Here is a 23345-nt window from a genome sequence, read left to right on the forward strand (position 1 = left end):
TTATTGTTTCAACAAAAGAAAAGCTCAATTTTTCCAAAAAGCACAAGATCAAATTAACCCACAGTTTTTATTCCAGTAATTTTATGCGTAGCAAAAATACATTTCATATTTGCACCATAATATTTGCTTGTAATTTTTAGCATTTTAATCAGCCTGTAATAATATTTGTTTTATGACATTTGTATATATTAAATCAATCACAGTTATTTAAAGATTTAAGCTGATCTGTATATTTATATCTGATATTCTAAAGTTCTCTATGGACCAATCCATATAAAAAGAATGAAATGAAGAGAGATCAAAGCCAAGATTATGAAGATAATTGGACATAGACTACTGAAGTCTGCAACAAAGGAATTAAAAATAATCATACTTGGATGCCGCATTTGTTATCCACAAATCATGAAACAGTCTCAAAAGGCTCAAATATATAAATGGCAGTATCTCACTCTATTCATTTTACTTCCAGGAAATAAATATTTGAATTTGTTTGATCTGTCATGCAAAAATTCACAACCATATTAGTTGTAAGTAAACGGAATAAAAGCTGAGTGCCTCATAAAAGGCATACTACAAAAACAAAAGAAAAAACTCAAATATCACCAACCTTTTGACATAAAACAAGCCACATAAATAGTACCTGATTGGAAGACGTATCTGGCTAAGCCTTGCATCAACTCTGCTGGCCATGTCGGTGGTGCAGATTCCCCGGTTTCACGCTTAAGTCGAAATGTCAGTTCAAATCCAAAACCACTTGGTCCGTCTGATCCAGTAAACCTGGATGAAGTTAATGACAAAAGGTTTCACAACAATAAAGCATCATAAGCAGATGAAATTATGATGCCACTACGTCATTCATTCCTGGTGCAAGGGAAAATATTAGAAAGAACCCCCAAATATGTCTCAGAAAATGACATCAAAATCTGTTCAGGACCAAGAGTTAATTATCTCAGATCCTACCAAGATCTAAGAGCTGTAATGCCTTCCCCAACTTTAGCATCTTATTTATTTTTTAAAAATATTACCATGAAAATCAAGTCAAGGAATGGAATTGTATGGATGGATCATCTACTTTTCTCCCACACACGTTTGTATTTCCTATTCTGTTTATATTTACCAAACATGTTTGCCCTGCATTCCAGGCTTTGCCAACTACCATGATACAGAAAATAAACTGGGACACTCTACAAGTATACATCTATTATTATTTCTATTAATTAACCTATACAAAAGATACAATTTAAAGGGAGCATTTAGAACTGGCTGGTTATATAGCATAAGCTGCTCAAATGTTATATAGAAAGCATTGGAAACAACTGGGAATACCATTGAATAAATGGTGTTAATAAAATGTGGAAGGATGCTGTAATGACTAAACCGACCAACTACAGAAGTTTGCGAGAAAGATGCTAGACATCTGATTTACAGGCAACTAAACACCGTATGGGCAGGGGTACCTTTACCTTTACCTTTAAACACCTTTTTAACGTCCTCTCTGCTGCTCTCTCTCCAATATGAACCAAAAATACTGTATGTAAAAATATCCACAACTAGAATTGAAGCTATGGGACTATCACATGGATAGGCAAGCTAAGGCCCAGGGGGCAAATCCAGCCCAATCGCCTTCTAAATCTGGCCCACGGACGGTCTGGGAATCAGCATGTTTTTACATGAGTAGAATGTGTCCTTTTATTTAAAATGCATCTCTGGGTTATTTGTGGGGCCTGCCTGGGGTTTTTACATGAGTAGAATGTGTCCTTTTATTTAAAATGCATCTCTGGGTTATTTGTGGAGCGTAGGAATTCGTTCATTCCCCCCCCCCAAAATAATAATATAGTCCAGCCCCCCACAAGGTCTGAGGGACAGTGGACCGGCCCCCTACTGAAAAAGTTTGCTGACCCCTGGACTAGCAAGAGGCTCTGGGACTGACACATCAGCTATTAGGTGGGGAGGCTGAGCAACATAAACAAAGCCCCGCTGCACCTCCAATCTCTTCAGGGTTTCCTTTGCCCTCACTGATGTCCACTTCAGACTCTGGGGGGGGGGGGTGGTCTCCTCACAAGCCATGAGCACTCTCCAGCTCTCTCCTGCCATTTCTGGGTATGAATGGAATAATTTGATGGTTTCCTGGCACCGTGCGTATATGCAGTTGCGCATAAGTGGGGGGACACCTGTCTTTATAATTAGGTGGAAGCCATACAACTTTATACCCAGAATGATCCCCTGACTGCAATAGTGTTTCAATTAAATATGGGGGGGGGGAATAGTAATTAACTACCATCTTTGTAAATTAAGAAATCTGATTATTCAGTGTCCTGTGACACCTGTATTTCAGAACATAGTCTTTTATTTTGTATTTGTGAATTGTGATCTGAATTTTTTTGTAAGAATGTCAGATGGTTTTAGAAGTAATGTATATGATTATATGCTGCTAACTATGGAAGGCAATCAGCAAAGACATGTATGGGTGGATAAGCTTAACTTCTCCATTATAGTTATACTCACTACTGCTAAAATGATAGCACTTTCACGTCTTACGTTTTTATTTCAAACTTGGCCAGTAGAAATCACATCAGCACATCTGAGTCCTTGGCAGAAAGGTGAATGTGTTTCTATTTCAATCTAAACATCCACATATTTTTAAAGCCTTACTATATACACCCCCACATTCCAGCATCTAGGGGGTTCACAACTTCTCCTTGTATTATAATACACATGATTCTAGTTCACTATAACTAGACATAAATAATTAAACTAAAAGTGGGTGAGTATGGAGACATTCCTCTAAGTGTCTATCTGTTTTTAAAACACAAATTTTGATCTCTACAAATTTTTGATCTCTCTCTTTGCATTAACAGGCCCCCCAAGATTCAGGCTTTCTAATTCAAAGTTAAAGCTCTTTGCCAAAATGTATACATTCTCACTTTAGTAGGTAATTTCCCCCACATTCCAGTGTAAAAGAACTACATTATTGAAAGAAAGATATGAGGTAACTCTTTCTCACTGGACAGGGGGAAAAGTATATCACATATTTACTTTAAAGCAAGGAGTACTTACATGTAAACATATTTATGAAGATGACCACTGGGGCAGCAGGCAAGGGGACGTAACTGTTTATGTGTAACTATGCCACCATTCCAATGAGCAAAGTACAAACAGCACTTCAGGCCAATTTTCAGTGTAATTTGAACTTTGTTTTCAGAAGCTAACACAGTGCCAACATATACACCACTGAAGGCTTTAAAACAGGCCAGGAGCCTTTTCAATTAGCCAATCCCAATTCAGCTAGTAACGTCTGCAGTACTTTGCATGCTAGTGTGTCCCAATACCACAATATGCTGCTAGAACATGAAAACTGAAAATTAAGCTAGACTTGTCACACTGCCAAATTACATGAAACCAATAACTTTAGACATTTACTTTGCACTATTTTTGCTCTCTTGGACTCAAACTACGTATTACATGAGATTTTTCTCTCGACACTGTTTATTTTAATCTAAAGCAGCATGCCCCATGCTGACCAAAGGGGGGGAAAGGGCAAGCAGGGAAGAAGAGGAGAGACTGCTCAACTCTTTCTTCATTGGTCCTTTTCTAGTTTCATGACCACCCCTCCTATCAAGCTGTTTTTTCATTTATGGGTGAGAAATGCAGATAACCATATAGGTGAAAGAGAAACTTGGGAAGAATGATTTTGAACTGGTTAAGGTTAACAGGGGAAAGAGCCTTAACTGTTCAGTTGGCCAGGTCTTAACTGAGTTTGAACTATATCACCTGGTGTCCACTTCAACCATGTTAGATGGCCTGGATTCCTACCTTTGGTTTTTATTTCATTTTTTTAAAGGGCAAATCCCTAACCAGAAATATAATGCAAAAGAGGCAGGGACAACTCTGCTCATCATTCTGAAAGAAGCATGTTCCCTGCTTACTTTCATTGTGCTTAGTCAATGAGGAAAGCAGTGCCAGACATGTAGGCACAGGACACATTCGTATGTACCATGCAGAAGCCAACAGTGCTTTCTTTGTTCACCCCTGCTCAAAATGGGGAGAAACAAACCATGATACCTGGGCTTAGTGTGATGTGCAAAATAGATAGCATGGTTTATTTTACTCAAACAAATCACAATTGGTAAGCCAACGCTGGTTTGCTTATGCTGATCCCTGGTTTTGAAGCAATGCTAAGCCAGGAGGTTGCTGTTTGTTTCTCCCAAGCACAAGTGGAGAGGAGTGAAGTGACCAAGATCAGCTCATGCAAAGTTTGCCATCTGCAGCTTTGTATGACATGCAAATGCAGTCACTAATGCCAATGTGAAACTTATTCCAAATGCAACTAACATGTTTGGAGATGAAAATTCCTAAGGAAGAGGAGGAAAGAGTTAACCTCCCCACTCCATACTTGTGGCAACCCGAAGATAAGTTGCAGAGTTGAGGGACATCTAGTCCATATTGTTAGCAACTCCTCAGAAAGACTTAACAGATCAGGACTCTGAAGACAGCATGTGTAATTGCTGTAGGATTAAGTTTGCTTTTCAGTTTATAATAAGCAAGAATAATTTTCCTTGCAAAACTCTTGCTCCTGTGAGCTCACACACACTGGTGCAATATCACATTTACTACAATTCCTGGGGGACAATGTTCAAGATCAGACAGTATTCAACTTTTCAGTATCCAAACTAATAAGTATCTCTAATATTTTTTTCAATTAGTCTTACATTACACAATATACAAACCACACTGGAATTGTTTTTATGGAATGTATGTAACTCACATATATAAAAACAATTAGTTTCATTTAGTTTATCTGGCTGATGTCTGTTATTTGCCAAAGGAGACAGAGAGAGATCTGATAATGTTGCCTTCCTAGGCTTCACAGAGAATGCTATAATTAGTCAGTTCAGTGACCTGTTGCAAGAAGGAACAGGATTTTTCCCATTCCTACAGAGCCCATGAACAGACACAAATTAATCAGAAAACAGGTACTTAGCAGTTTAGGAGGCTCAGAATATTGAACAATGTAGAAAACAAGCAGGATCCAGCTCGGGTTCACCCAACGCAGGATAGAAATAGTTAGGAGGAATGATGCAATGGGGACTAGCTTGTGAGAGCACAGGTCACACACAGCAGCCAAATCTCCCAAAGACCTTGAAGAACTCAGTGAAAGGGGAATTGGGATTCTCAGTTCTAACCTAGAATGCGCAAGTCAGGAGTTAACAAAAGTGCCAACGTGCTAATGTCTTAAAAGAAAAGAAAATGCACTCGGACATTTGTTAGCTTTACTGTTCTTGAACAGCCAGTCCTCCCTGCCCCCCACACCACAACTACTATCACAGTACACTGGGAAACTATTTTACACTAGAAAGGAAAGAGGGTTATTCTCCAAGGAAGAACATGCAAGATATGCTTTGCCCCGAGCCAAACTTGGTTACATTCCTTTTATTAAAAGCAGCCTTCCTTGTAAGTTCAACTACTGTGCTGTAAACATAAAACAAGTCTCCCTCCACAGTTAAAAAAAAATCTTGAACTCTAAAATATTTAACAATAAGGATGTGTTTTAGTTCCAGAGACTGTGTGAGAGTTTAAGCAGTGCAAGGCAGCCTCTCTGTAGGTGGCCCATCTTTTACATTAACTACCTTAAACAAATGACATTTTAAAGCCAAACACACACAAGAAAATAAATTCCACAAGGTGGCCATGGCTTCAAGGGAGGTCTACCACCAACAGAGAACAGGAAGTATGAAAAAGTGCCTTGATGCTGTGAATGAGGGAGGCAGGATACTATTTGAGGTGTGTGGCTGAATGTTTCAAGATTTATAAAATTGCCCTAAGCAAATGTGTATGAAATGGGGACATTCATTTTCTTCCTTTTCAAAGAAAATTAAATTACTACGGGTAAAATAGTTTGGACAACAAGTAGAGTTGTAATATTTTCTTGATTTTCTTGTTTTATCTTTTTGTAAACCAAGCAGCGTATAAAATTTATGAAATAAAAGAATAAAATAAGATAAAGGGGTATTCCGGGTATCCTACACCAAAAAGGGCAAGTTAGTTGTCCTTAGTCCTAAACTGAATCAGAACTAAAGATATTGCCTCTTCCTGATATACTTAGGAATCCAATTTCAACAATATTAATTCCACAGTTGCAAACTCCATCCTGACAAATGTACTGACTGAAGATGTTGACGTTTAAAGCTGGTATCATGTTTGCCATTACAACATAAAGTTCTTTTGCCTAGTATTTTTGAATGAAAATGACATCTAAAAATCAGGAATAATTCATGTCACTACAGTGCTTTTAAATAAATTTATTTATTTAGATTTAAACAACCAGTATTTAAGCAGAATATGAAAACCACACCCTTCTAACTAGAAGTAAGTCTGTCAACAAGGAGGCATGGGTGGGCTACATTTCAGCCTTTGCAGGATCATTAAAATATAAAATTAAACATTCACACCTCACTTGCTACATCTGTTTGCAATTCCATTATTAATAGTGGCCTCAATTCAAGCTAGACATGCTTACTTCAAAATACAGTACTGTGGGCCTGTGTTGCCCTGATTAGTGGGCATGGCCCTTTCCTTTCCACATAAACTTAGCATCAAGGAGCTGATTCTAATGGCATTATGTTGCTAGCAACAGGGTAACGAATTAAATTAGTTCATTAACTGAAAATATTACCAACCTAAACCAGTGGCTTCAAGTTACAAAAAGGAGATTCAGACTTAACATCAGGAAGAACTTTCTAATGGTAAGAGCTATTCAACAGTGGAACAGATTCCCTTGGAAAGTGATGGATTCTCCTTCATTGGAGGTTTTTAAGCAGAGGTTGGATGGCCCTCTGTCATAGGTACTTTAGTTGAATCAGGTTCCCCTTCCAACTCTATGATTCTGTGACTACCTTGAAGCCTAGTTAGTGCCATATGGGAAGAGGCATTACCTCAGAGCCTGCTGGATCAGGCCAATGGCCTATGGAGTCCAGCATCCTGTTCTCACAACAGCCAACCAGATGCCTGTGGGACTGTGTCCTAGAGGCTTGCAGGGTGCTGGATGGGCTGAAATCCAGTTTACTCCAGATCAAATAACTTGTGCCACCACTGCACTGATTGCTATAACCAGGCCTCTCTGTGGCTAGCCTAAGGTTAGCCCAGCACCCACTCATCTGAATCCCCCACTGTCACAGGGCCAAAATGAAACATAGTACACTATTATCCTAACCAATTACATATTTAAATAAAATGTTAACAGATATGAAGCTACAGTTTAAAAGGTTGTATGTAACCAACCCATATTCAGTGCAGACCAATTTAAGTTGTATTCAAAACAGATCCACTGAAATCAATGTACTTAAGGTATTTCATGTTAGGTTCACACTTCCTAAAGTAGTATACAGTCCATGAGCACCACAGGCACACTGAGTGAACTGATTTTAATGGGTCTACTCAGAGTATGACCAATAACATTGCCCTGACAGTCTACGCTGCAGAAAATAGAGGAAGTCTTCAGGACTGGGTCTCACTAGCAACACAGGGGACAGGGGCAGGGCAGCTAGTTGTAACTGTTAGTATGTGTACGCTTTAGAAAAGTTGTCCTTAAATGGCTGTAGCTGCTGTTTTAAAAGTATTAAATAGGGGAAACACATGTTTACATTTAAAATACAAGTCATTGAATACTTTTATACAAACATAATTCACCCTGAAACAGCCCAGGATCAAATTATGCTCATTCTGAAATGGGGAAAAAGCAAGAACAGACAAATATTTCTTAGTAAAAACTAACGTACATCTTAACCCAGAAACTAACTGCATGTTGTTCTGCCATGTTTTAACAATTACATACGGTATGAACTTGAGAAGGGCAGCTCTGACAGTCTGTTGCAATGCAAAAAACAAAAGCATGCCTTTGGTCTCATGGACTGTATACTACCTTATGACGTGTGAACCTAACATGATAGACACATAGAGGTATAAATGGCAGAGAATTGTAAACAGCAATGCCAAAGGCCATAAAGTGTTACAGGAACTTTAACATTTCCATGGAAAAGTAAGCAAAGTGACTATTCACAATAGCAGTAATTGGCAATATTATAATCCTTCCTAAGCTAAATTAACGCCTACAGTGGGAGATTTTCTCTTAAACCCTGAACAAATAAAATAAAATTTTCTGATAAAATTTTAGTTTAGCAATTTCATATTGAATTCCAGTAGCTATTTTTTTTTAAACTTTTGTTGAAATCTGGTACTTGCAGGCCAGCAACAATGCCCTGGGAAAAGACAGTCCCATTCTATCTTTGTCACATAAACCTACTTTTTGTATGTGTGCATGCATGCTGCTTCTATCACATTTCTGTCTACTACAGAAAGCCACAATCCACAGTAAATGGGAATTATTGAAAACTTACTCATGTACTCTGTTATCACCATACAAGTCACTCAATCCAAAGCTTACATAGTGCCAGTGCTCAGGAACATTCTGGGATGGACTCCCCAAATTCCTGTACATACTGACGTAGTCCAGAGGATCAGGTCCACCTAACCTATTTGAAAAAAGGACAAGAGTAAGCTGCAGGTCAGTATTAGAGATGGGGGTGATTTTCAGCAAATGCATTTATCAATGCTCAATATCATTAAACCCACGTCCTTCTGAAAAACTCATGGCACACAGGCAAGAACTTTGCCCTGCTGTTGTTGTCCTAGATCTATGTTGTTGCCATGCCTTCAAAGCATCTCATATATTTTGTTTTATTACCAAATAACATTTTAGTGTTTTTGTTTACTAAATTAAAGGCAAGTCTGAAAATATACTGCATGTCTCACAAGACAAAATGCTTCTTTTTCAAAAGGAGCAGTAAGAATGAAAATTCGTATACAAGAGCCAGTCCCTTCCAATACAAGATAGAAAGGTCAGAAAGTTTTTTAAAAAGCATTTACTGTATATTTAAAGTGTTTCTCCAAAGTAAGTCATTGGTCTCAATTAATGTTCACAAAACAGAACCACAGAAAATATTACTTTAAAAAAAACACACACGTCATAATGCAAGCCCTAATTATCTTCAGAAATGAATAACATAATTTCCCACCTAAGCTTTCTGCTCTGAAGGAAATAATGTGGAATTTTCAGCTCCACAAAATGCTATTAGGACCATCATCTGATAACATATATTTACATACAGGTAAAACCAACAGTTATAAAGCAAGAGGCATTGCTACTTTGTTCCTAAGAAGATGCAGAAATGGCAATTAAAAATAAAGTTGCCTAACTGAGGACATCTTATAATAATCAATTAAGCTGTTTTAAATCAAACAATTATACACTGAATCGCTACTATTCATACTCATGAAAGCAGTTAGAATCAGTAGTGATGCCAGGCATATCACCTTCTTAAAATCTGCAAGAAAATGTGTGCCAGACTATTGGTGCACCTACTGCAAGGGGGTGGGGGCAGGATGCAGAGGACCCAATCCACACAGAGTTCACCATCTTGGAAATCTAGTTGGCATCCCTGTCGGCATTCACCATTCCTCATCTAACTAGGGCAGAAGCTGGGTGGTGTAGTTATGTAGCCCTCCCCACCCAGGCCCATGCAAAGGTGGGGGACAGCAGGGTACCCTTGCCCCAGGGCTCAGAGGACTAAGTTGGTTGCCCCACCACCACTAGAGACTAGCTGCTTTTTTGAGTTTATAACTTTATCTAACAAGACTCCCACCCAAGGCCTCAGACAAGCTCTGCACAGGCCTGCTGCCCCCACCCACTTCTAAATTACATCTTTCTTGATGAAGAGGATTTCTGGAGAACGAGAAGGCTTGCTACCATTCTGTGAAATTTTGGTTGGTTGTAATAAAGGTATTGCCCAACTGTGGATTTTGGAGAATATTTCTGATGCACAAAAACACCTACTTTTGTTTTTTATGTACTGTAAAAAATTATTTTCAGCTGCATGCTGTGTCTAACCACTGTTTTTTTTTTCATGAAACCCAATTATAAGCAAGATAACTGTTCAGAATTCTCTCTGGAACAGTCACAAAGGTTAACACAGGATGTGAGGCTTCTAAACTCCCTCTACCAAAGGATTCATTTGGAAGAAAGAACATTAGCCTCAGGGACAAAGGCCATATTTGCAAGCAGCACAATGTAGCTTCAATGTGTTAAAAACATTGGGAGAGTGCTTAATCAGCACTGTTTTTGAGAGCGTGAAACTAAAGCAGAGTATGCTGATCAGACCATTCTCACTAATGAAAAATAACTCTTGCACACACTTTAGGAGACTATTCCATAAAAACACTGAAGTTTAAGTCATGAATTGCTGTGTTCCACTTTGAGAAACAAAAAGCTGAGAAGAGAGCCCTTTAAAAAAGAAAACCTGTCCTCAGTTTGTTCAATCAACCCAAAAGCAGAGTACAATCTGCTTAGTGCTTAAGTATTAGATTATATGCTATAAAATATTCGGATGGCATCTCCATTTGAAAGGGAACAGATGAGGGGAAACTAGCATCTATTACTGGTAATAGATTGAAGTAATTTTAATTTGTTTTAGTATTTTAATTCTTGTATGTTTTTAAGTATGGTTGTACATTTTTCTTGATTATATTGTTTTATCTTTTTGTAAACCACTGTGAGGCTTTTTAAAATCAAGTGGTATATGAATGTTATAAATTAAATAAACAATAAAGCTATACTTGATTCCACTGGTAACAGCAAAAACTGATAGGAACATAATTTTTTTATATATATAATTCTACTCTACTGTCTTAAGTAATGGGAATGTAATTTGAGCATTCACCAGCCACTGTTCCTGAAAATATTTTCATTTTGCTTTTGCCTAGAGCTTTCTAAGAAAGAGGCTATAATACAATGTTTAGTATACTCTTTACAGTCTTTCCCAGCTTCTGCTGGTTCACCAGCTCAGACTAGACCCCTCCTCCTTCACAAAGACCATTAGAACAGACTGCCTTGCATGCAGAAGAAGGGGCAGCATGTGAGGTAGACTGTCCCCACCACCTTCTCTACCAGCAAGGGCTGCAGCCCCCCAATATCACAGCATGCTATGTTTTGCAGTGACATCTATCTATACATACATATTATATCCCACCCTACCTCCCCAAAGAGCCCAGAGGTACTTAGACTAGAAATGTGGGAAGTGCTGCACATGGATCAGGTAAGACTTGCAAGTTTGGTTGGAAGGAACTGCCATAAGTAACTGTTACCAGATGGACTAGCCAGAAGAAAAAAGAATAGAGGCAGCAAGTTACCTTGCCTGGCTTATCATTTAGCTGCCTCAATTGTCACAGAGGAAGGAAAAATAGGCAAACTATAGTCCATGAAAACTGGTGCCATAATAAAATGTGGTAGGCTGCAATCCTAACCCCACCTACCTGTGATAAATCCCTCTGAATACAACAGGACTTACTTCTGAGTAGGTATTGTCAGAACTGAAATCTTAGCTTTTAAGGTGCCACACATTCTTTTAGTTCTTTCTCCCTTTAAGTAACTGATAACCTTAGGAGTCCACAGGCAGCATATTTACGGTATGTTTGAGTGGACAGAGATGCACGGTTCTTCATGGCCACCAACTGAGTCATTCAAATTTCTTCTCCAGTTCTTTTTTAAAAGGTTTCCCAATATTTGACAAATTCAGTCATGGACTATGGCTCAAATGATGACTTGTTTCATGAACTTCTTTGTAAAAGATAAATGAGCCTAACACAGAGATCACCTAAACATTGTCCCTGTATTCTGGGTGTTAGCATCCCATCTGAACATCACAGAACTGTAAAGTTGGAAGGGACCATGAGCGTCATCAACCCCAACCACTGCAATGCATGAGTCTTTCACCCAATATGGGGCTCAAACCCACAACCCTGAGATGAAGAGTCTCATGCTCTACTGACTGAGCTATAAAAATGCTTCATATGCAACCTTCATCTAGAGCAGTGGTTCTCAACCTGTGGGTCCCCAGATGTTGTTGGACTACAACTCCCATCATCCCTGAGCTCTGGCCTTGCTAGCTAGGGATGATGGGAGTTGTAGTCCAACAACATCTGGGTACCACAAGCTGAGAACCGCTAATCTAGAGCAAGGTGGTACAATCTGTGGCCTGAGGGCTGTATGCATTTGAGACACACACACACACACCGCCCTTGTGCTGCCTTCCCAAAGCCAGGTAAGTGAGGCACTGTGCTTTGGGAATGAGGTATGAGGGCTCTCGGACCCTACCAGAGCCTCATACCTCCTCCTCAACTTAGCCTTTGGGAAGGCAGCATGAGAGCTTGGTGGGGGTGTCCCCTCAAATTTTGGCCTCACTTCCCTCCCCCTACACCACTGCTGCATGACAAGGCAGTGTGCAGCCTGCGGGCTCTGTGTCAAAGTACTCTTATGGCCTACTTGGCATGCAAAGTTGGGCAACCCTGATCTAGTTACAGTTAATGGCTGGCATACAGAGTTCCCTCATCCATCCATTTAGTTGAGATTCCTGCAACGAAGGGGGTTGAACTAGATTACCCTTGGAGTCCCTTCTAATCCTATACAATTCTATGATCTGTTTCCACCCTCTGTAGACATGACTGGGAGCAGCAAGCAAATTATGGCTTCTCAGCAGACATAAATCAACTGAAAGTGCTTTCTGCATAGGAATTTTCCAACAAGTAAAGTGACACAAGAAGATACATACAACCTGCAGGCTTCATTCCTTTTTGAAACTTATTTCTTCAAAGACGCATGTAGAGAAAGAACAGCCAAAGCAACTTCGCTGGTACTTGCAGTGTGACACAAAGCTACAGCTCCCACCCCAAACCAAGGCATAAGCTACCGTATTTTTCGCCCTATAGGACGCACTTTTTCCCCTCCAAAAATGAAGGGGAAATGTGTGTGCGTCCTATGGGTGAATGCAGGCTTTCGCTGAAGCCTGGAGAGCGAGAGGGGTCGGTGCGCACCAGGCTTCAGGAAGCTATCCGCAAGCCTTGGGAGCCCACGGGAGTTCTGGGGGCTGTTCTGGGGGCTGGGAGATAAAAAACTAGGTGTGCCCTATGGGCCGGTGCGCCCTATAGGGCGAAAAATACGGTAATTTCCAACTGGAAGATAGAGGCAGAGGGCATACAGCATGCCCATGACACCAGCTGTTTCAGCATTTTCAATTTCTATATAGGCAAAGAAAGTGGTTGTTATGAAGAGGAGAGACAACTTTACAGAAGAGCTTCTCAGATACACAAAATAACAAATTAGCTCTGTGCAAGCATCCAAAGAGATGTGCCATTGGGAGGGTAAAGAAGATGAGCATTCCAAATAAGTTTTGAACAGCATTGTCTAAGCTAGATGCTTGTCTCACAACTATTCTTTGGCAAACAGACATTTCAGACTACCTCCTAATGCTTGCTATTTCTCACTGAGGAAGAGCAGGTCTGAGCTATGTAGGGTTACTGAAGGAGATACAAATACCACTACAAATCAAAGTAGCTAAGGCAACACTACTTGAAATAGGTGGAGTTTCTTTTTTAATCTACATATGGCTCTGCTACAAGCAGAATTATCCTGACTCTCACCAACATAAGGTTATTGCAGTTCCTAGTTTGCATTTGATTTTGTGTAAACACAGTGAAATCCTATATATGCCTATGCAGTATTTTATTTTTTTTAGCTTATTGCAAATTCCAACAGATTTGTCACACCCAATCTATGGAACTCATTGCCACATCAGATGCCAACAGCCTGTGGTAAAACTGCATCCAGTAAGAATTAGCCAGATTCATAGAAAGTAGTTAAAGACATCACAGCACAAAATATTCTGGTGTCACTGAACATAAATGGCCAGAAAATTTTATTGGAAAAGGTAATGCACACATTACTATATTAAACCAGTTTAAGCTAACTACTGTCTAACTAGGTTTCCTGTCCTGAATATGGGTATGATGGGTATCACTTATATTTGTGAATAGGTCCTCCCATTATAAAAAGAGTATAGATGCATAATATTCTCCCAATAGCATATTTTTGACTCAACAAAGCCTAGAATCGCAATAACGACAAAATGGAGAACAGACAGTTCCAGCTGGGACATTCAAACTACAACCAACAATCCCAGCAACCCTTAACTACTGTGCCCAGAATTCCATGAGAGAAATGTGCTTTGAATGTGCTTTAAAGGCATAGCATGTAAGTGTATAAGAGATGTATATAAGAGATGTGCATAGGAGATGGACATGCAGCATTGGGCCACACTAACAAATGAACATGTACATATTAAGTATCAGCACAGGTGAAGCAATTCATGTAAATTGTACAGAGTCCTTGTGTAAACAGTTGCATGCAATCATTCAGGGCATGCACAATAAGTCTTTGCCTGTCTGAAGATCAAAGAGAGCACGTGCATATATTTAACTATAGAGGCACACAAAATTAGAGAGAAGGAAAGATGAAGGAAGGTAGAGAGAAAAAAAGAAAAACAGAGGGAAAGGAACACACTTCTGCAAAAAGTATTGCACAAGAATGTCACAAAGCAGTCTGAATAACAAATGCAATATAGAGAGGCTTCCTTAAGTCTATGCACCCACTTTTGCAAAACTTGCAAGCGGCAAGTGGAACACCACTCAGTACTTGATTCTACCTCAATAAAAGGAAAGTACCTTCAGCTAAGTCCTCTAGCTAGTGTATTACTCATGGTGGAGAGGTATTTCACCATCCTTGATAAGGGGACTACTTATACCAAAGTTTAAGAATGGCTGCTCTCTCAGCCCACCTCACACACCGGCCTGCTCCCTAGCAAAACCCACCTCATATCAACGCCACCTCCACCCTCACCTCTTCACAACACTGTGCCCAGATCAATGAACGAAGCTCTGCAAAGATCACGGCCCCCTCTTAAAACTCCCCATTCCAACTGAGGCCTAAATCTGCACATCCTGTGAGGGTTGAGGACTCTGGCCAAGAGGCTGACCCCCACCTCCTCGCTCAGAGAGATGCCGCCCTCCCGCCACCTCCGAGCTGCTGCTGCTCACCTACCTACCTACCTCCTCCCGCCTCAGCCCCTCACCTACCAACCCCCCGAACTAAAACCAGGCACCTCCGAGGCGAAAAGGCCCAGGGCATCCGGGAAACCCCCAAACTCTCCCACCACAAAGCCCCTCCGGGCCTTCCCAGGGACCCTCCCCCCCAAACCCACTCGACCTCCGTCGCCAAGTCCTGCCTCAGATACCACCCCCCCCCAGCTCCCGGGGGCTTCTTCGCCCACCCGCTGCCCCTCATCCCCACAGCCAATGCCGACCCCACAGCATACAAGCAGCAGCCTATCCCGCAGAAACTGCCCCAGGCCCTGGACCTCCTTCAGGGACCCCCAAGGCCTCCCTCCCTCCCTCCCTCCCTCCCTCCCTGGGAGCCCCTCGCCCCCCACAGCGGCTCCTTCCTCCCCCTCCACTCACCAGTACTTGATGATGGCGGTGACCTGCAGCGGGTTGGGCTGCTCCGGGTACAGGCGCCGGCACTCGCCGTAGATGCCGTGCAGCCCCGGGGGGAAGAGCGGAGGGAAGGGGGCCGCCGCCGCCGCCGCCGTCGCGGGGCCGGGGGGAGCGGGGGCGGCGGTCTCCATGGAGGAGCCTGCAAAGCTGGGGGGAGGAAGAGAGGGCGCGCGGGAGCTGCGCACCCCGCGGGGCACCGGAAGGGCCGAGCGAAGGACGGCAGCCCTGCCCCGCATGCACAGCCCAAATGGTCGCTCCCAACTCCTTTCGCGACCCCGGCCCCGAGCGGCGGCGGCCCGCCCCCTCCCGCCTTGACGGGCAGGCCACTTCGCCAATCCCCCGCGCCGTGAAGCCAAAGGGCCGACGCCGCGTTAACCCCTTCCTGAGGCACAACCCTGACACCTAGCGACGCCCAGCTGCCATTGCAAGACGCCTTTCTGCCCGGGGGGAAGAGGGAGGGCTGGGGGGAGGCAGGAAGAGTCGCCCGAGCTTCAAGCTCAGCCAGGCTGTGGGAAAGCAGGGTGTTGGGAGAAGGGTGTTGCGGTGTGGGCTCCTCTTGGTCTGAAGCCCCTTTGCCATCTGCTCGTTCTCTGCTATGGGGGTTGGCAGTTGCTCCCTTGCTATATGGGGACTCCGCGCGACGCCAAAGTACAGGCAACATGAGGTCATTTCAGGATTACAAGCATCAATGATCATGTTTTTTTATTATTATTCCACCCTTCCTCCTTCATTACAGGGTCAAAAGAACCTTGTGAGGTTGGTTAAGGCTAAAAGAGTGACAGGTCCAAACCACCCCCAGGTATCATCCAGAATGAGTGGGATTTGAATCCAGGTGTTTTTTTTTATCATTCTAGTATGAAAGCACCTCCGGGTGCAAGTAGATAAATAGGGACCGCTTACCAGCGGGAAGGTAAACGGCGTTTCCGTGTGCGGCTCTGGCTCTGGCTCTGGCTCTGGCCAGAGCAGCGATGTCATGCTGGCCACGTGACCCGGAAGTGTCTCCGGACAGCGCTGGCCCCTGGCCTCTTAAGTGAGATGGGCGCACAACCCCAGAGTCTGTCAAGACTGGCCCGTACGGGCAGGGGTACCTTTACCTTTACCTTTATGACACAGTAACTTTAGAATCAAGCCACCTGTCTCTTAAAAATGATTTAAATTAATTGATCCTTCAAATACATGCTTCTTTATTTTATTTATTTCACGTGTTTGTATACTGCTTCATTGTCAGAATTTCTAAGCAGCGTACATAAAATTAGGATGAATAAGAACAATTAAAATTCATCATAGAAACCAAAAGAAGAAAACACAACACAGGCTTGGGACAACAACACTCAATGAAACAGTACTTACAAGATATGCTCTGTGATTGGGCTGGGATATAAGGAATCTGGTGGTCTTTAAGATATCATGGACCAAAGTTGCTAAGGGACTTGTAAATACATCAACCTTGAACCTGACCCAGTAATATATGAGCAGCCAGTGCAAGCTTTTAAGCACCAGTATTATGTGCTGAAGTTAGTCTGTCCCCATCAAAAGTCTAGCCACAGAATTTTACACCAGTTGGAGCTTTTGGACCAGGCACAAGAATAATCCCACATGCAGTGTACTCCAGTAATCAAGTCCTGAATTACCAATTGCTGCAGTTAAGCTATCCCTGACCAAGAATGGCTGTAGTTGACACAAAGATGGATCCAGGAGCACCCCATAAAACCTTTTCTTTCTGCGGCACAACAACCCAATCCAGAAAAGGCAAGTGTCCAATATCCTGAGGAACCACCTACCCAAAGTGTTTCCCTCTTCCCAAGATTGAAGCTCAGTTTATTAGCCTTCATCCATTCCACAACTTCATCCAGGCAAGTGTTCTGGACTGTATTCAGCCTCTCCCAACTCAGATGTCAGAGAGAAATAGAGCAGCCATGTATCATCAAACTTTTGGTGACACACTTCTCCAAAACTTCAACTAGCATCTATATAATTCTCTGTAAACTCTAGTCACATTGTACATCTTTGATTCTACTCCTGCAAAAGATAGGGCTTATTGACATCATAATTCCAGGTTGCAAGCTTTTAGTGTTGATTGGTAGTTTCTCTTTGTGAGTTGCATCTGAGATTGCAAATGATTTTCCGTATTTCATCGAGAATAGCACTTTCTAAACGTATATGTTGTGTTATGTTTCAGCCACACTGAGGGGCATAGTATGGCCATATTGGTGGAAGAGTAACAAGGTACCTAAGCATGGCATTTTAGGGTCAATTTTTTGAAAATATACACCCAAATGCTTTTTAAAAAAGTTTCATTGCATTAATTTGTTTTACAAATTAGGAAAAAAAGAGGTGAAAAAGTATTTTGGTGTGCATGTAAACACTGCTAAAATGGCACTAATGGGAGACGCATACCAAAGGGAACACATGCCAAAGTGAAGAGGTATCTCAGACGCCTGAAATATTATTGTAATGCCTCTTTTGAAAGGAAACGGATAACACTAAGGCAGAGGTGGGGAACATCTGGGGGCCAAATGTGGTCTTCCAGGCTTCTCTATCAGACCCTTGGAACTTTCCTCTGGCAACATCCTCTCCCCAGACCACACCCCTCACAGGCTGTTTTGCACTGTGTTTTTGCCTGGCTGGAATGTGTTTTGAACATTGATGATGCTTCTTGCCAGCCCACTGTACAAAGGTAACATTTGCATTTGTTGCCCCCCCCCTTTTGCTTCTGGCCCTGCCCCACACTGGCATGTGTAACCACTCCACCCCAGGGAATGTGGTGCTTGACTGAAAAGGTTTCTCCATTGTGTCCATTGGAAAGTTCCTTAATGAAGAGCGGCAGCTGATTTGGAAGCACCCCCAATCCTGTGCATGTTTGCTCTGAATAAAGTCCTATTGAGACCAATGGGACTTACTTCCCTATAACTGTGCACAGCATTGCAGCATGAGAGCTCAATACAATGTGTGTCTAGTGATAAGTCAGTTCAATAGTGCTTATTCCTAGCGCTTATTGCACAGCTCTTGCAGTGCAATTCTATGCATGTCTACTCAGAAGTAAATTCAACTCAGTACAACAGGGATTTTTAAAAAAATGTGTTTTTACCCTGCTCTTCAGCCAAACAAAGCTCCAAGGGCAACATTGAGCAATAAAAAAATAAGACAATCCCCACCCTCGGGCTTACAATCTAAAAGAAGTCACAGCACAAAAATGAAAGAGATTGGCAGGGAAGAGGGAAAAGGCAACCCAATTGCAAACTTCTCATGCACTCTTGTTGACAGGGAGCAGGGGAAGCAAATCTCTCGAATTGGTCTTTCTTTAGCTGATAGATGAGGTATCACTCCCTGGAAGGTATGCATAGCATTATAGTCTCAGTGTGCATAGGATTAGTGCCTTAGTTACTGGGTTTCTGATCATTGTTTCCACCCCCCAAGGCAATGTACACATCACCTTTCAAGCATGCAAGCAAACCCTTAGCAAATAAATAGCAAGGCACAGATAGGTAGCCGTGCTGGTCTGCCATAGTCAAAACAAAATAAAAAAATTCCTTCCAGTAGCACCTTAAAGACCAACTAAGTTAGTTCTTGGTATGAGCTTTCGTGTGCATGCACACTTCTTCAGATACACTGAAACAGAAGTCACCAGACCCTTCTGGCAAGGCAGTTAGAAACCAGTATATTTATACCTCCCAAATAGACAACAGTACTGCCCCTGTCTTTTTGGTAACACACCTAGGTTATGACACACATGCATTCATAAGAGAGGTTTTGCTCTCATTTTGTGTATGAAATGCAGTGATGAACCTCCTGGGATCAGTGACCTCCTGGGATATTTTCTGTAGTGTCCTGCATGCTTCTGTTCTGTTGTCACCCACTCGCTGTACCCTACTGCTCAGTATCTGTCATAGGGGGCAGACAAACCTGGCATGTTTAAAGCATACTAAGGACTATGTAGCTTAGCCCCACCACAGCCACAAATTAGAAAACTATGGGAAGGAGCCCTACATGTGTTTAGAGGTCCTCCACATAAGGGGATAGCCTAATTGGCTAGCTGATAGTCCCACTACCTTCATACCATGCATGTATTTAACACATGAGAGGGTTTCTGTGAACCTTTCTTATATAAGGTCAGTAGACAAGATTGGATGGATTTCAATGACATCAGTATGCTGATAACCAGCTATTATCCTTTTTCTCTGAATCAGATTCTGCGGTCTCAGTAATTACACAGTGTGACTGCAGTTGAGGACTGAAAACAAGCAAACTAATTCAAGATGTATCCATCCAAAGACATAATGATGAACACAGGAGAGGGAAGCAATTGGGTTTCCATCACTATCAGTGGAGTTTAGCCCTTCCCACCTTCTATCATCTATAAAGGTAAAGGTAAAGGGACCCCGACCGCTAGGTCCAGTCGCGGATGACTCTGAGGTTGCAGCGCTCATCTCGCTTTATTAGCAGAGGGAGCCGACGTTTGTCTGCAGACAGTTTTTCTGGGTCATGTGGCCAGCATGACTGAGCCGCTTCTGGCGAACCAGAGCAGCACATGGAAATGCCGTTTACCTTCCCACTGGAGCGGGACCTATTTATCTACTTGCACTTTGACATGCTTTTGAACTGCTAGGTTGGCAGGATCAGGGACCGAGCAACAGGAGCTCACCCCATCACAGGGTTTCGAACGCTGACCTTCTGATCAGCAAGCCCTAGGTTTTGTATTTTAACCCACAGCACCACCCGCGTCCCATCCCAACATCTCCATCGTCTATAGATGATGGCTTTATGACCTATTCTGGATAGGATTTCCATAATGGGGGAGGGGGCAATTTTATCAAGCAGTTTCCCTGAAATGCTTCTGGATCTATAGCTGAGCTTCAGGAACAGAAGAGGAGCAAAATCACTTGTTCCCAGAAACAAAATATTATAGTCTTGAGTGCTTGGAAAGTGCAGCATTCCCATAACAGAAGTGCAGCCTAGAGCAGTGGTTCCCAATTATCTAATTACTGAGGACCCCCTATTTTTTAAAAGCCATGCCACAGACCCCCTAGTTTTGTAAATTTTATAACTCCATGGTAGCTACCTCTGCAAAGCAATTTTAAAAAAACCAAAATGTGGGGTAGCTCTAATAAGCAAAGGATTTTAGGTATACTAAAAAAACAGACCATTCAATTTGTGATATTGCTATGCAAAAGTGACAAAAAAAATTAGTTGAGGGTGAGGCAAAGGATGGAGCCACAACTCCCCTGGGTGCATTCCGTGGACCCCTAACTGGGAACCACTGACCCAGGGGAAAGGCACTAATATCTCAGCCAGCAAATGAGTAACAGCCATGCAATTGTAAAACATTGCTTGGAGAGGTCCCCACCATACCAATGCTGTGTAGTAGCATTTATGGAACCATCTTTGTTTCTCAGCAGCAGCCTTACAGCCCCAGAGTAGGGACAATGTGAGTCCTAAAGGATGAGGAGCAAATTTCTAACATTCATTGTTCCAATGTGGAGGGATCTGAATGAGCTCTTCATCTTTCAGGAGAAATCATCAGATAATTTATCTTTCTTCTCCAATCTAGTGCTCTCCGGAAATTTTGGAATACAATTCCCATCATCCCTGACCATGTTCCAAGCTGGTTGGGGAGGATGGGAGCTGTAATCCACAACATATGGAAGGCAGCAGGTTGGGGAAGACTACTATAGTTTCAGTAGGATGAGTGGCTGCTTAGCCAGAGCTAAGGAAGTCATAAGTGAGTCACCAGCCAACTCACAATGAGAGCTGAATGATCCCACAATGTCACTCTACCCATTTTCTCCAAATACAACACCAAGCCAGCAGCTGAAAAAGGCCATGGTGCCTTCCTCTGCAAAAGCTTCTATGGCTGGAGGTTTGCAACAGGCTTCCCATGAGAATGGCTTTACTCCTGTTGTCGGGATAATAGCTCATAAAACTGCACATTACATGTTTATATTATTGGCTTCCTGAGGGAAATCAGCATTTTGCTGGGGATAGGGATGAAGTTGATCACATGCACAAATAAGAACAATTAATTTAACAGCAGGCAGGCAGCACAGCAGGAAATGGCAAGGCAATTGGACACACAAGACAGTGGTTCAAGTCCCACCCTGGGTAATTGGGGGGGGGGGCACCTGCAGGAGCACAGGAATATTTTACTGAGCCCAATATGCTTTGAATATAAATCCTCCTTCGGGGGTACTATACAATACAGTGGTACCTTGGGTTAAGAATTTAATTCGTTCTGGAGGTCCGTTCTTAACCTGAAACTGTTCTTAACCTGAAGTACCACTTTAGCTAATGGGGCCTCCTGCTGCGCCGCACCGCCAGAACACAATTTCTGTTCTCATCCTGAAGCAAAGTTCTTAAACCGAGGTAATATTTCTGGGTTAGCGGAGTCTGTAACCTGAAGCATCTGTAACCTGAAGTGTATGTAACCCGAGGTACCACTGTACATAGAATACAAAACTATACTGTATCATAATCTAGGTTTGATCTTTGCCTATGATCTGACAGGAAAAAAGACTGGAAAAAGGACAAATGCGCACACTTGGTGTTTTCTTAGGCTAAAGTCCTAAAGACACTTACCCCTAGAACTTGAACACAAAGGGACTTACATAAACATACAAAGGAAGGTATTGTAAGAGGTGGAAGACCTGGACTGAAATGTGTGTATATGATTTTTGTTGATCTTGCTGATGTACAGAGCGATACTAAGCTTTTTTTACTGTGCTGTACTGTGTTCAGTGCAATTTAATCCCAAGAAAGTGTACATATAAACCTGCAACCTTAAAAATCTTAATTTGATATCTTCAAAATACATATTCATAAATCACACTAGTTGGATTGCATATTTGAAGTACACTAATTATTATGGCTATTGGTCTGTTAACAAATGTTTTGTGACATTAATTTGCACAAAAATTCATCTAAATTGGAAAGTCTATTGAATCATTGATTGTCAATACAAGTTGGCAATCTTCCAAGAGGATTCCATGAATCCAATATGCCTGGTATAGCCAGAGAATACTTTTCTTGGTTGTGATACTATCCGCCCCACAACAGTTTGAATCCAGTACAGTGGTACCTCCGGTTACATACGCTTCAGTTTACAGACGCTTCACAAATTAAGTACTTAACCTGAGAACTTAATTCGTTCTGGAGGTCCGTTCTTAACCTGAAACTGTTCTTAACCTGAGGTACCACTTTAGCTCATGGGGGTCTCCCATTGCCGCTGCGCCACCGTCGCTCAATTTCTGTTCTCATCCTGAAGCAAAGTTCTTAACCCGAGGTACTATTTCTGGGTTAGCAGAGTCTGTAACCTGAAGCGTCTGTAACCCGAGGTACCACTGTATTCCAAATTGCTGGTTCTTCCTGAATGCTTTTCCCTCTATTAACTTAAAGTCACATATTTCTAATGGTTTTTATTTTCCTCACATCATCCAGCTTCTCACAATTTGTAGAGAAGCAGATGGTTTCAAAACTGGTATTCCCCCACTCCCGCAACAGAAAAGTATTGCCATATATATGAGCTTTAGCGGGAGAATCCATTATACCCCTTCCAAAATTGGGTGGGGTGATTGTGGGGAGAAAGACTACATGGTTGCTTTGGGAGGGCAGGATGTTCAAACCGTCGAGACTGTCATAATAGAATTTTATTATTCAAAATGTTACAGATCTAGAATTTGAGATTATGAAAAATATCTTTGACAGCGTGTTCAGGGAGGTGAGAGATAGGCTAGAAATCAAACATATTCAATACTAGAAATTGGCACAGTCCAAGTTTATAAAGGTCAGCCAAGCAACGCAGAATAAAGGAGCACGGCAATGATCCGTGCATTGGGTGGATTGCACAAAGAACTCACGCTGTAAGGCTCTCACACAATGGAACTACAGTTCCCACAATCCACCGCGAAGAAAAGCCT

General features: G+C 42.1%; 1 protein-coding gene across 2 annotated transcripts in view; it reads right to left on the reverse strand.

Annotated features, from left to right (window-relative positions):
* SUFU (SUFU negative regulator of hedgehog signaling) overlaps nt 1–15716 on the reverse strand; it is a 72185-nt gene extending 56469 nt beyond the window's left edge. For both annotated transcript variants that reach the window (XM_079978481.1, XM_079978480.1), the window contains exons 1-3: nt 15400–15716; nt 8394–8528; nt 641–777 (exon numbers count right to left, since the gene is read on the reverse strand). In XM_079978481.1, coding sequence (XP_079834607.1) covers nt 641–777; nt 8394–8528; nt 15400–15671 — 544 coding nt within the window. In that variant the 5' untranslated portion in view covers nt 15672–15716. The remainder of the gene's footprint in view (nt 1–640; nt 778–8393; nt 8529–15399) is intronic.
* Between the last annotated feature and the right edge of the window lie 7629 nt (nt 15717–23345).

The sequence above is a fragment of the Podarcis cretensis genome, assembly GCF_951804945.1.
Source record: "Podarcis cretensis genome assembly, chromosome: 5".
NCBI lineage: Eukaryota > Metazoa > Chordata > Lepidosauria > Squamata > Lacertidae > Podarcis > Podarcis cretensis.